General features: G+C 41.7%; 1 protein-coding gene across 7 annotated transcripts in view; it reads right to left on the reverse strand.

Moving 5' to 3' along the window:
* Positions 1–249: 249 nt before the first annotated feature.
* ttll5 (tubulin tyrosine ligase-like family, member 5) overlaps positions 250–12,673 on the reverse strand; it is a 57,638-nt gene continuing 45,214 nt past the window's right edge. For 4 of the 7 annotated variants that reach the window (XM_082515246.1, XM_082515249.1, XM_082515244.1 and 1 more), the window contains 3 exons: positions 11,919–12,121; positions 7,244–7,326; positions 5,246–5,670 (listed from right to left, as the gene is read on the reverse strand). In XM_082515246.1, coding sequence (XP_082371372.1) covers positions 5,609–5,670; positions 7,244–7,326; positions 11,919–12,121 — 348 coding nt within the window. In that variant the 3' untranslated portion in view covers positions 5,246–5,608. Of the gene's footprint in view, positions 1,247–5,243; positions 5,671–7,243; positions 7,327–11,918; positions 12,122–12,673 lie in introns of those variants that run through there. The other 3 variants (XM_082515248.1, XM_082515247.1, XM_082515243.1) reach the window with 3 other exon arrangements.

Genomic DNA, 12,673 nt, shown 5'->3' on the forward strand with positions numbered 1-12,673 from the left:
AGCCAAAGTTATTATAAACACATGGTAAAACTGCTGACCACTACCTCACATCTTCTTTTTTTTAAATAAACACACCCCTGAGTGAACTCACTATATGGTCCCAAGCCACAGAATATCTGTGAGGATACTGGTCTCCTGGTGCAGCATCGACCTTCATTATAGATCTTTTCCTTTTTATTTTAGGCTTTGAGCTACAGAAATGGGCCAAAAAGGTTACGCTGGACAATGTACAGTAAATAAATACTGATGTAATGACAATAATTTATTTATTTTTTAATCAAAAATAATGAATTTGGTCCATCCAGAAAAACAATATCAGCATCTCAACAGTTTACAGGAATAATCACAAGCCGACTGCATTCTTTACATGAAACCTGAACATCCCTGTTGGGTCATCTTTGTAGATACAAACAAGGGAACAACATTAATACAATCACATTTTATTATCAGGCCCACAAGAAAAAGGGTGCTATGCTTAACATGTCCTCAGGGCGAAAAGGCAGAGGAGTCAGATTTGGCAACTGTGTGGCTTCCAGCGAGGAGTGGGAGTCAGGAGTGTCTAACGCTGGAAAGCCACACATGAAAAGAACTTCTCTGCACACTTATCATTCATGACTGTAAAATGAGAAGTTGCTCATGCGGGCTGAACAATGCTTGTCAAAAACTTAACAGAGGTCTCTCATTACCAAAACCCGCATATCACCTGTGTTTAAAAAAAGAAAAGAAAAAGAGAAAAGAAGAAAAATGTGCACGCATGGTTGTGGTGGACATGCTACTGCCTGAGCACAGAATAAAACAACGAATCCTGTAGTTAAAATACCAACAGGGCTTGAAGAACCATCTGCTGAAGGCTATCTGTCAGTGAAATCTTCCTGTGGCATCAACAGCATGGAGAGAATGAGGGCGGGCACTGTGGGATACGGACTGATTGTAGCCAAGGGCGATGAGGGGAGGGGGTGGAGCTGCGCAACAAAATCCCGACCTGCGTCAAAGCCGGGCATTTTTGGCCTGGCACACTATCCTCTTGCATGTCTGTGGCTGTATCATTGAGAAATTAATAGGACCCTGTTCGATGTGTGGCATACTTTTATCTGTTGTCCCGTCCCAGAATAAACCTCTGTGAGATGCAGTTACATGCAGAGACACCTGTCAGGCCTGCAGAGTGGCAGGACGTGCCTCTGGTCGCCTTCGTGTCATCTGTGAGTGGGCTCCTGATCCTGGAACAGCTTGCGGTATGCAGAAAGACCTTTATTTTTTTTTTAAAAGAACAAAAAAAAGAAGAAGAAATAACAAGAGTGAGAAAGGCAGTCAAAGGTCTACCCCTCATGTGTACAGAAACAGAAGCCCAAAAGAGTTTTTCTTCAGAAGAGTTTGCTAAACCGTTGTGGAGTCCACCTCTTCAATTATTCATGGTCAAGGTGGATACCAGCTGATCTCGTCAGTCAGCTCAGTTGTTTGTGTTCAACCCCTTCACCCCCTGATCCTATCGGCTGGCGTGCAGCCAGGTATCCGGTAGAAAAAGACATTCCAAGTACAGTTGGAGCTGCTGTGTTTGTGCTCCCAAACAGTATTCCCTTTCATTCCCTCTCTGCACAGTTTGTTTTGGTGCTTTTTTACACTGCGAGGACTGACTGACTGAGCTGGAAAACGAAAAACATCTCCCTCGCTTCCAACCCGATGACAGGGCTGCTGGAAGTGGCTTCCTCTAGCTCAGCAAAAGAAAGATAAAGGGACAATATTCTCTGCTTTATAGCCCACTCTGAATGAAACTGAAACGAGAAGGAGAAATCAAGGGATCGTCAAGCAAGCTAAACTTAAAAGGTTGAAACGGTAACTAACAACAACTTCAGTCAAACGCTGCACAGTGGTGTGAGAAAGTGTTTTCCCCCTTCCTGATTTTCTAGTGTTTTGCATATTTGTCCCACTTGCATGTTTCAAATCATCAAACTAATTTTAATATTAGACAAAGATAACCTGAGTAAATAGGAAATGCAGTTTTTAAATGATGATTGATTATGATCATTGATTATAGGAGAAAGGTTATACAAGCCTACTTTTTCACACAGGACCAGGTAATTGCCCCTCTTGTTAAATCATGAATTACCTGTGATTAATCACATTTTTTGGAAAGCCGTGCTCAGCTTCACTAAAAACAAAAACAATTACTGGAAGACCTGATGAATCAAGAAATCACTCAAATAGAAGCTGTCTGACAAAGTGAACCTGGCAGTACATCATGTCACAATCTGAAGAAAGACCTGAGAAACAAAGTCAGTCTGGAAAGGGTCTCAAAGAATGGCCTTGGGACCAGTGTTGGACAAGTTACTTGAAAATAGTTATTAATTACTAATTACTGATTACTTCTCCAAGAAGGCAATCCAGTTACTTTACATTAAAGTTACTGATTACTTATTTTCAAAAGTAATTCAAAAGCAATAGACCTTAAAGCCCAATTCTATTTTTCTGCATATTTCATGATATAAAATTGAATCAAATGAAAAAGTCTCCTTTAAATTTTTTTTATTAGTTTTAATCTGTTAACTTTATGCACATTGCAACCCCTAACCCCTTTCCCTGTGAATTTCACACTCTCGTGGCAGCGTGCTAGGTACTTGCTCAGATTTGAAGTTTAATTTTTCGCTGCGGAAAGAAGTTTTCTTCCCATGTAGATTGTACTGTGGACGCTAATGTTTTTATCACTTTTTACGCAATCAAACTTAAAGTAATGTCAGTACTTCCAAGCTTTAAACACTGCACGGTCGTGCTCTCTCCCGGACTCCATATTATCCATTGTTGATCTACACACATCTGTTGCTGCCATGGACGTCACACACTTGTACGTCATTGTCATGAGACACTCTCACAAACTAAATCACAGTTTAGTAACGCAGTACAGCAGCATGCTTACGGGAAAGTAACAGTAATCTAATTACATTACTTGAAAAAAGTAATCGGATTACAGTAACGCGTTACTGCCCAGCTCTGTTTGAGACTCAAGTGAACCACTGTGAGAGCCGTTGTAGAAGTAGGAGAAAACTTGGAACAATGGTGAAGCCAAAATTACTCCAAGAGCATTTCAACGACTCATCCAGGAGGTTACGGAAGAACCCAAAACAACATTAAAGAACCACAGGCTTCACATCTCTCAGTTAAGGTCAGAGTTCATGATTCAACAGTAAGAAAGATTGACAACACGAAAGCTTGTCTCACATTTGCCAAAAACATCCTGATGATCCCCAAGATTTGGGGAAGAATATTCTGCGGACTGATGAGACAAAAGGTGAACTTTTTTGAAGGTTTCAGTCAAGTTACATCTGGAACAAAACTAACAGAGCATTTCAGAAAAGGAACATCATACCAACAGTAAACTATGGCAGTGGTAGTGTAATATCCTGGGGCTTTTTTTGCTGCCTCAGGACCTGGAAGACTTACTCTGCTACATGGAACTGTGAATTCTGCAATCTACAAAAACATCCTGAAGGAGAATATCCGGCCATCTGTTCATGACCTCAAGTTGAAGTGCACTTGAGTTTTGCAGCAGGACAAAGACCCAAAACACACCAGCAAGTCCACTTCTGAATGCCTTAAGAAAAACGCAAAAAAAGACTTTTCAAGTTGTCTAGTCAAAATCCTGACCTGAATCTGATTGAGATGCTGTGGCATGACCTTAAAAAGGTGGTTCATGCTTGAAAACCCTCCAGTGTGTCTGAATTACAACAATTCTGCAACGATGAGTGGGCCAAATTCCTCCACAGCGATGTAAAAGACTCAATGCCACTTATCCCAAATACTTGAGTGCAGTTGTTGATACTAAGGGTGGCCCAACCACTTATTGGGTTTAGGGGGCAATCACTTTTTCACGCAGGCCCATGCAGGTTTGGATTTTTTCCCCACTTAATAATAAACACCTTCATCAAAAAACTGGATTTTGTGTTTATTTGTGTTATCTTTGTGTAATATTTAAATTTATTTGACAATCTGAACCATTTAAGTGTGACAAACATACAAAAAATAGGAAATCAGGACAGGGGCAAACATTTTTTTCACACCACTGTATTACATACCCTACACTAAATCTTAATCTACCAATAAAATGCCTACTCACATACATAGTTCAGTAGAGTGAGTCAATTACAAATCCATCTGGTAAATTAAATCCAGTAACTTACATAATATATCTGAAAACAGGGATGGCAGCCAAAAACTACCTTCCTATCCTAACAATACACCACACAGTCTTATTTTGATAGAGAGAGGCCTAAGCCATCTGTCCTGACATGATCAGACTTCCATTAAATTGACCCAAGTTCAGCATTCATTTCCTTCTCAAACTCAAGCAATAAATCTCCTCACAGTCACCGACTGTGGAGCACTGAGAGCTTCAAGGAAACTTCAAGGGAAGCACTCTGAAACACATGTGGCCGATACGATCTCGTCTTGTTAGCTCCGGTTGGTCTTCATCAAAATCCCGCCCTCGTGTCATGTCAAAAATCAACACAGAAGAAGTGGGGAAAAGGGCGAGGCGGGGGTTAGTGAGCAGAAAAGGTTTGCAGAGGATAAAGGGAGGGTTTCAGGAGCAAAGAGAGGAAGATATTATGAGAGAGCACAAGAGAGAGATAAAGGGAGAGTGTGATTAATGACGGCTGACAGCTGATCAGAGAGAATGCTCTCCATTTGGACTCGCTCTAACTGCCTGTCAGAGTCGATCAGGGGAGCTCAGTCATCTCATAACAGAGGTACACCGGGCAGGCAGAAAGACCTGATGCACTCTGAAGCTCCACAAAGGCTGTGTCCCTTTCAATAACCCCTCCCTCTGCCAAAACACCACACAGAGTCTCCGTTTTACCCTCAGCCTCATTTAAAAACGCATGGTTAAACCTGCACCACTAAGTGGTTTAACTCTCCACACACACACACACGTATGTATGTATGTATGTATGTATGTATATATATATATATATATATATTAGTGATATGTTTTAATTCATGAGTGAAGCACCCTTTGCACCCTGAACAGTGGAAAAAAATGCATTCATTAAATGCAGAAGTTGCTCCCAAAGGATCCAGTTACAGTAATTGATGAGTTTGTAAGATGTTTGTTAACCTTAGCCAGGTTTCATAGTTTGGGAAGAGGAGGAAAATGGAGAACTAAAAAAATATTTTGTGTGTGTGTGTGTGTTTTAGTGTGGATAGGAGTTGTAGGGATGACAGGTCGATGCACAGCTACTGCGTTTTTCCAACAAGCTGATCTCGCTTGACTGCGACACTGACATGATGTGAAGAATGGTGTGATTTTCTAATGCTAATGTATAGTAGTGCTGTGGAAAAAGCCCGTGATCAGGCAAACAGATGTGTGCATAAGCGCAAACTGCTTAATATCACTGCAATAAGCTCAACACTTCTCTCAGGATGGAAAGAGCTGTGGAAATAAGGCAAGATGACAGAAGCACACACGTGAGTGCACGAACCCACAAAGTCTGAGTTGCATTTGTCATTCTCTTGAGAGGTGTTATTTATTCGGTACAGCATTTGGCAAATGGACAGTAATTACAACTGCATGGCAATGGCCAACAGATGGAAATGCCCCAAATGTTCCCATCCGTTGATCTCAAAAAAAGATGTCTTCACTGCTGTGCCTTTTAATCCCAGAGTGGTGTCGTTCCTCTGGATCTGAACACATGCAGAACACACAGTACTGTGTAAAAGCTTTGAGCCACCCCTCATTTTCAGACATAAAATAGTATTTTTTTTTGCTATTAACCAAAACGTGGCATATGTGAGCGCTGCATGTACAGCATCTTTAAAAAAGTTGAGGAGACTGAACAAGAGGAGGCCAAAAGAAGAAGTGGCAGGCTTAAAAAAACTATCCACAGTAGATGAACAGTTTGTGAAAGTCAAGTCCTTAAGAAATAAGAAAAAAGTCAGAGCAAAGACCTGACACAAGACCTGAGAGCTGCATCTGGCAACAAATCGGATGAAGTGACGAATCCAAATTTCAATTTCTTTTGTACAAAGGACAGAGGTACAACAGTGAGTATTCACAGCCATCTGTAAAACATGGTGGAGGCTCTGTCATGGTCATGGTGTCAGCACTAATACAAAAATGCAAACACATGAAAGTACCATGAGATTTTGATTCACTAGTAATACCACAGGGAAAATATCTGTTTGGCAACAGCTTCATTTTTCAGCATGGCAATGATCCTAAACACACTGCCAAAGCAGTAAAAGCATACCTGGATAGAAAAACACATAATGAAACACTATCATGGATTGACCTCCCCAAAGCCTGGACCTCGACATTATAAACACTGTGGGGTCATCTTAACAGAGAACAGAACCAGCCAACATACAAATAGAGTATGTATGTTTGCACAGGTTTCAAAAAACGACATTTTCCTGGAAAAATAGAAAGAAATGAAGGGTGATGCAAGACTTTTGCACAGGACTGTACAACTACAGAGGACCTTTTATGCTTTACCTTATCTTCTGTTATACACTGTCACACAGAAAAAGTTTCAAATAATGACATTATAGTATTTACTAAACACGTAAGAGAAAAGTATTCTGGTTGTGTTTTATGTCTTGACTTGTCCTGTGAATAAATTTGATTTGATTTTGATTCAATTTAAAGGGACAGCGGCCTTTAAGGCGGAGGAGCTAAATCAGCTTGTTTCAGATGGAGCATGAACTCAGGGCCTGCACCAAGACCCAGTATAAGATAAATAAGAACTATTTTGAACAGTTACTGGTGCAAAACTTCTCTAGTAAAGCACAAGAAGCAAAAAACATGGAGCTGGCAAACGGCATGCTAGGTCTTCTTCAAACAGAAAATGACTGCAATGGAAATTTTGCTTTTGCTCTTCCAGCTCTGGCTGCTTTAACTCTTTTTGGCACAAACCCTTAATGGGGCACAAATCACTGTAAGACCTAATTAATAGAGCCTCACTCCTCTAACAGGGTTGTAATTAATTAATCACTTAACAATGCCTTTATGTATGTATGTATCTATTTATTTACTTTCTTACAGTGTGTCGAAAACATTTACGGATCCTGCACACGACTGAATGAGCAGGAGGTGGGTAAAAATATCATGTGGTGTTAGTCAGACCTCCATGGGGAATGTCCACTATGCCTAGCTGTAATCACTAACACTGGCATAGAGTGGGCATAACTTCACTCCTGCCTGAGGACTACAGCAGAGCACTAAGCATAATATGTGGAACTGCAACATTAAACCCACCTGTTTTACCGCAGATGGCCTCGTAGACCACCTGCTTGCTGCTGGCAACGGTTCCACTGGCTGAACTCTCTGAGGACATCTGCCTGTTAATCAGACACAGGACAAAAATCCGTGAAGACCAAAAATTATCATTCCCAGAGGAGTTATGCAAAGATGAACTGCACTGCAAAGGCCAAATTCGTCTCTGCAGCGCTCATCCAAGCTGTGGTACACATCACATGTCTCATGCCAATGTTCTGCTTTTAGCAAAATATCAAACTAAATATATAAAGAAAACTGGTTTTCAGCGTGTGTGATTGTTTCCAGCTGCAATACTGTAGCATGTTTGGTTTTCACCCTGTGTGTGTCCTGGAGACACCCTCTGTATCTACGACTATTACAGAGAAAGGTTTTTTATACATTTTGCCATTGCAAAAGAGTTTTCTTCCCCCCCCCCAACTTTTATTCAAAATATTATCATTTTGCAACTGTTCAAGACAGAGTCACAAAGCTATAAAGGTGTGTTAAGCCAGAGCTCAAAAATGTGTGCTGCAAAAGCTGTGAGTACTGAATGAAAGAGTGCTGGAAGCAGGAGTACCAAAGGATCGCTGACAATTCCTTCCCTAAAGCTAAAAGACCTTTTCCCATCGTAGTTCATCTAGAGTTCATCCAAATCAATCTACTTCATGGATCACGCACAGCCCAATCTCATTAACATAGCAGCGTTATTTATTATTTAAACAATTTTTAAAGATCTAGAAATGCCCTTAATGTTGCACAGATTTTCACTGCTGTGTAGTAAACCGTGGATTTCATTGATATTAAAGCCTTCCAGTGGGGCGAATGGGACCCTTTAATGGGCCGGTTATAGCCCACGGGCTGTATGTTTGCCACCACAAATCCAGGTATAATGTGGACTGCAGTGCTATCCACAGGGACAAAATCTGTCCTCTTAAAGAGACGCACATATACATGTACACACATGCCAAAGTACTCCAAACAGCCTTTGTGGTAATTCAAATTGTGCCAAGAAGATAAATGCCAACACTGAAATATTTCGGAGCAGAACCTGGTGGAGTGTGGTATTTTTCTATAGTAGTTTAATAACTGATACCGATATTTGGAGATTCGACATATGAGCTGATATTTTTCTTTCTTTTAAACACATGAAACAAAAAACAGATGCCCTTAAATGTTTTAAGTGTAATTATTTGTGTACTCATTTATGATCTGCCAGGCTCTGCTCAGATCAGCTGGTTGTGTTGTGGCATTCCAAGCAGTGCGTTTCCAACAAGGAAGCTGCAGATTGCAAGCTATGCAATGCCAACATTTATAATATAGTTGAAGGGTGTTTCTCCTGTCTCCTCTTTACTGACAAGCCACCTTCTGTCATAAGAAAAGTGAAGTCAGCATCTAACAGTTGCTCTTTGTGTGCAGTCACTGGAGGTTGGTGAGGCTAAGTGTTTACTGAGTGCCTCACAGGAGCTATTGTGACACGAAGGGGAGAAATTCCTTCTCCTTGTCCTTGGTGATGTGATTGTCACACTGGCAAGAACACTGTAGTGATTAGGGACTATGTCGACTATGAGCAAAGATTACAGAGAGAAAAGGAACACGGAGGCAGAGCCCAGAATTCTTACAATGCGTCATACATACAGTCTGACGACCGTAAACAAGGAATTGCACTGCCCTTTTCACATAATCCGGCTGCAAACATAACATTTTCAAACAGAAAATCATTATAAGAGCTACTGAAGCATAAAGCAGGAGCAGACGTGTCTGCAACCTTATACATTAAATCTGCTAACCATTTTTTAGAGGGAACAATAAATAAAGCTTAGCTGGCATTAACCTCTCGCCCCAGGACAGCAGCTTGCCAAAAGAGCATTAATAAGGTAACGAGGGTACACACTGCCTCCTTGTAAGGGGCTGCACAGTTGTTCTTTCATACCATTACACAACCACAAATAGAACTGGCCCACTTTAAGCGAGGCATAACTCAACAGGAAGAAACCCCTTTCATATTCAGGGGGGCGAAAAAAAAAAAAAACTTGACCTCTGGGTTCTTCACATCACTTTCTTTGTCAACAGTCTCACTCTGTCACTTCAAGAGTCAGACAGCAGCCAGAAACACTGCTGGTGAGAACCGACTCTGAACTTGCAGTGTGCGCACATGACACATGACCCAGTGCCGAAAATTTCGCGCTATTCTCACAGAGCTGAAGTTCTTATGTAAACACAGCAGATGTGCGGCTTTACTTTTCGGTGCGCTCAGGTAGTTAGCGTGACTTAATGTTACTCAAACTGACCAAAGGGGATAAAGTTTAACCATAAACACACGTTTGGCAGCTTCTGTGTGTATACAGTATCCCGTGAAAATAACTACTGTTGTGGCTGATTAATAGGGAGTGAAAGCAGCAGCTAGGCTGACATTAATGGTGCTGCTGTAATTGTCACCCTATTAGTAATGCCACACGACAGCCTGGGTTTCCGTAGTTACAGCTGCGACTAACCAAACCTTGCAAACAAAATACCAAACAGGCTCATTTATTTGTGTTACAAATTGCTCCTTTCAAAGCCTTCACTGAAGTCATACCACTTTGAGCTCTTGCAGCCCCTCGAGTTGGCAGCTGTGGTATGTTGATAGAGCAGACAGAGCCCTGCCCTGTTGAGTGTGATACCAACAAGCTGCACATTTGCTTCAAGTGTGTTAGTTGAGCTTAAAATCAAAGGCACTGTCATTCATGAGAGTGCACCAGTCTCCGTTCAGCTTTACTTAAAAGTGACTTTACACAGTCACCTTGCCCGCTCGGTGGATAACATTTCCAACTTTGGGACCAAAAAAACAACCCCAATAAACTTTTACTTGAAGGAAACTATTTGGTTGGATCAAATTGGATCACAAATGTTCAAAAATGCAAATCTCATTCTGATCAATAGATTTAACTAAAAGCTGTCGATGATCATCAGCGGTGGGGAAACCAGCCAAAGCCAGTGCTGGTGTATTTATATCGAACAACAGTTTTACAGTTGGCTGGAGGAAGGTGTTCAAGGTGGATAACCTTGAACTGCTTGAACACATCCAGCACAGTGATACTATTATAAGCTGGAGGGGCTTAAGCCTATACTGGGATGTGTTTCAGATGTGCCTCAATAACAGGGGTATTAAGTTGCCCCTAAAATGTGGGCTGGAAATAAAGGGAAGCAACTTATTATCCCACCGTTTTCTGCAAACAATCATCTCCGTTCTCCTGGACAGAGTTAACCTTTTTTTTTTCTCTTCTGTCATTCTTTCTTTTCTCCTCTCTTTATTCTTTCTCTTCATTGTTTCCATCAGCGCATTTTTGGTCCTGAAGCTTCCGTTTTTCCCACACTCTCCACTGTCACACTAGTCGACCGCAAAAATGCAGGACAGAGAAGAGTGTGAGGGGGCTCAGGAATTCCACATGCAGAGGGTAAACACAACCACTGCCAGGAAGACACACATGCACACACACGAGCAAACACGGCACCTACATGGCCTCGCTAACCTATTCTATACAACCCCTACACCACGGCACTGCCCTCTTAACTATTTTCTTGCCAGGTACAGTTTGTCCAGTCCAGTCAGATGACTGGATGTAACACGTCAGCAGAGCCAGGGCTCTGCTCGGTTGCGGCATCAGCAGGCCTGCAAACTTGCAATGAATGAATTAAGTCAAACAGAGAAATGCACTGTTGGGACTCTGGGGTAATTCACACACTGTAAGGGCTTACCCGGAATACTACAAAAACAGCCCGTGTTCCAGTCCAGCGGTATCCTTTCCTCTTAAACATTAAATAAGTGTGAAGAGCAGTTCACCGCTGCAACAACCTACTTTAAACAAACAGTCAGCGCCGATCACAAAGGTTTGCTGTTGTTGGGTAATTTTGCCAGATGTTGCAGTAATAAAGTCATAAAATAAGTGAGGAAAATAGCTGGCAGTTCAGCCCGGCTTCACTGCTTTCCTTTTATTTTTCCTTATGCAGTCTTCAGCTTATCTCCAAACCAAACAGGATTTAAACGGCGCTCCGAGTCCAGGCCCTTTCACTGAACCACGTTTTGTTTACGGTTCAGGCAGAAATCAGGCCTGTGATGAGGTTGTTTACTGAACGGGTAGATACACCCTGCGGCCAAAAGACTGGGAGCACTCCACTACACGCATATTCGAACTCTCATTAGCATTAGCCATGTCCTGTTGAGCTCACCAATCCCATGAACTCTGTCTCATTCCACAAGCGGGGGGGTGGTGGAGGGCCTGCCACCACACTGCACTATGTCTGCGATAAATTAAATGAGCAGTTTTCACATATGAACTATGGGAAGTGTAATAGGGCGAAGGAGGCTGGGACGTTGTCCGATCTTGCCCTTTCTCACGTGTAGCAAAAAAATGGAGATAGTCCGCTTCACTCTTCTTCATTGCTGTTAAATACTGCACTTAGTTTCTGTGAAGAAGCTTTCTGAGCAGAGCGGACAGTAGGCAGGACCACTGACACCCACTCGCTCGATCATTTAATGACCAGTCCAGCTGTGACGTACCTTCACATTCAGACATTTACCTCTGTCGGGTGATGTCAGTAGAGGTTCAGATGACCTTGGCTTCATTTAACTTAACAATGCTCTATAACTGTCATATGGTTAATAAACAGAGTGATCCAGAGCCAACATTTGTCTTACTTGACGAGACGCTTTGCAGTCGTTCTCCTGACTTGTCCCTCTCGGGCACCGCTGGGTGGCTTTGGAGCAAGAGCTGGGCTAACACAGGTCTGGACATGGCTTAGGCCATGGCTTTGATTGGGCAGAGTGTGAAAGCTGGAAGGAGGGCAGCTGGATGATTTTGTGAGAGCCTGGCTATGTGGTGTCTGGTCTGGAAATTGAGCCTGTGAAACCAAAAAGAAAACAAAAGTCGGTTACTTATGGGCAATATCAAACTACTACAATAATCAAGCTACTTTGAAACTTAACCAACAAAGCAAAGAGGTTTGAGACCTTTAATTTAAACTTTGGGCAGAGTACAGTACAATAAGAGCAACTACAAAGGATGACTACTCACTGGTAAATCTAGTGATATTATAGTTTGCTTTAAGGAATTCAAAGGATTTTCAATAACTAGCTGAGAGAGGTTAACATGGAGCATACAGTTGTGGCTTCAATGGTTTAAAATGATACTGGACCAGTGATGGTGGCTGTGGAGTGATTACTAACCCTAAAAACGAGCAAGCTTTTGTAAAACTCAGCTTTTGAGAGAACATAAACATGTTACAAAGATCTTAACTGAAATATAAATCCAGTTTCAAAGTTTCAAATTTGATGTGTAATTTGAAACATACTTGGTCAAGACATTAACTGTGTACAACCGCAGGCTGTATACAAAGCTGCAAAAGAAACATATACAGTATGTTCCCTCATGTACTGAGCCACCTCTCATTTGA

This window comes from Aulonocara stuartgranti (genome assembly GCF_965226115.1).
Source record: "Aulonocara stuartgranti genome assembly, chromosome: 19".
Classification (NCBI taxonomy): domain Eukaryota; kingdom Metazoa; phylum Chordata; class Actinopteri; order Cichliformes; family Cichlidae; genus Aulonocara; species Aulonocara stuartgranti.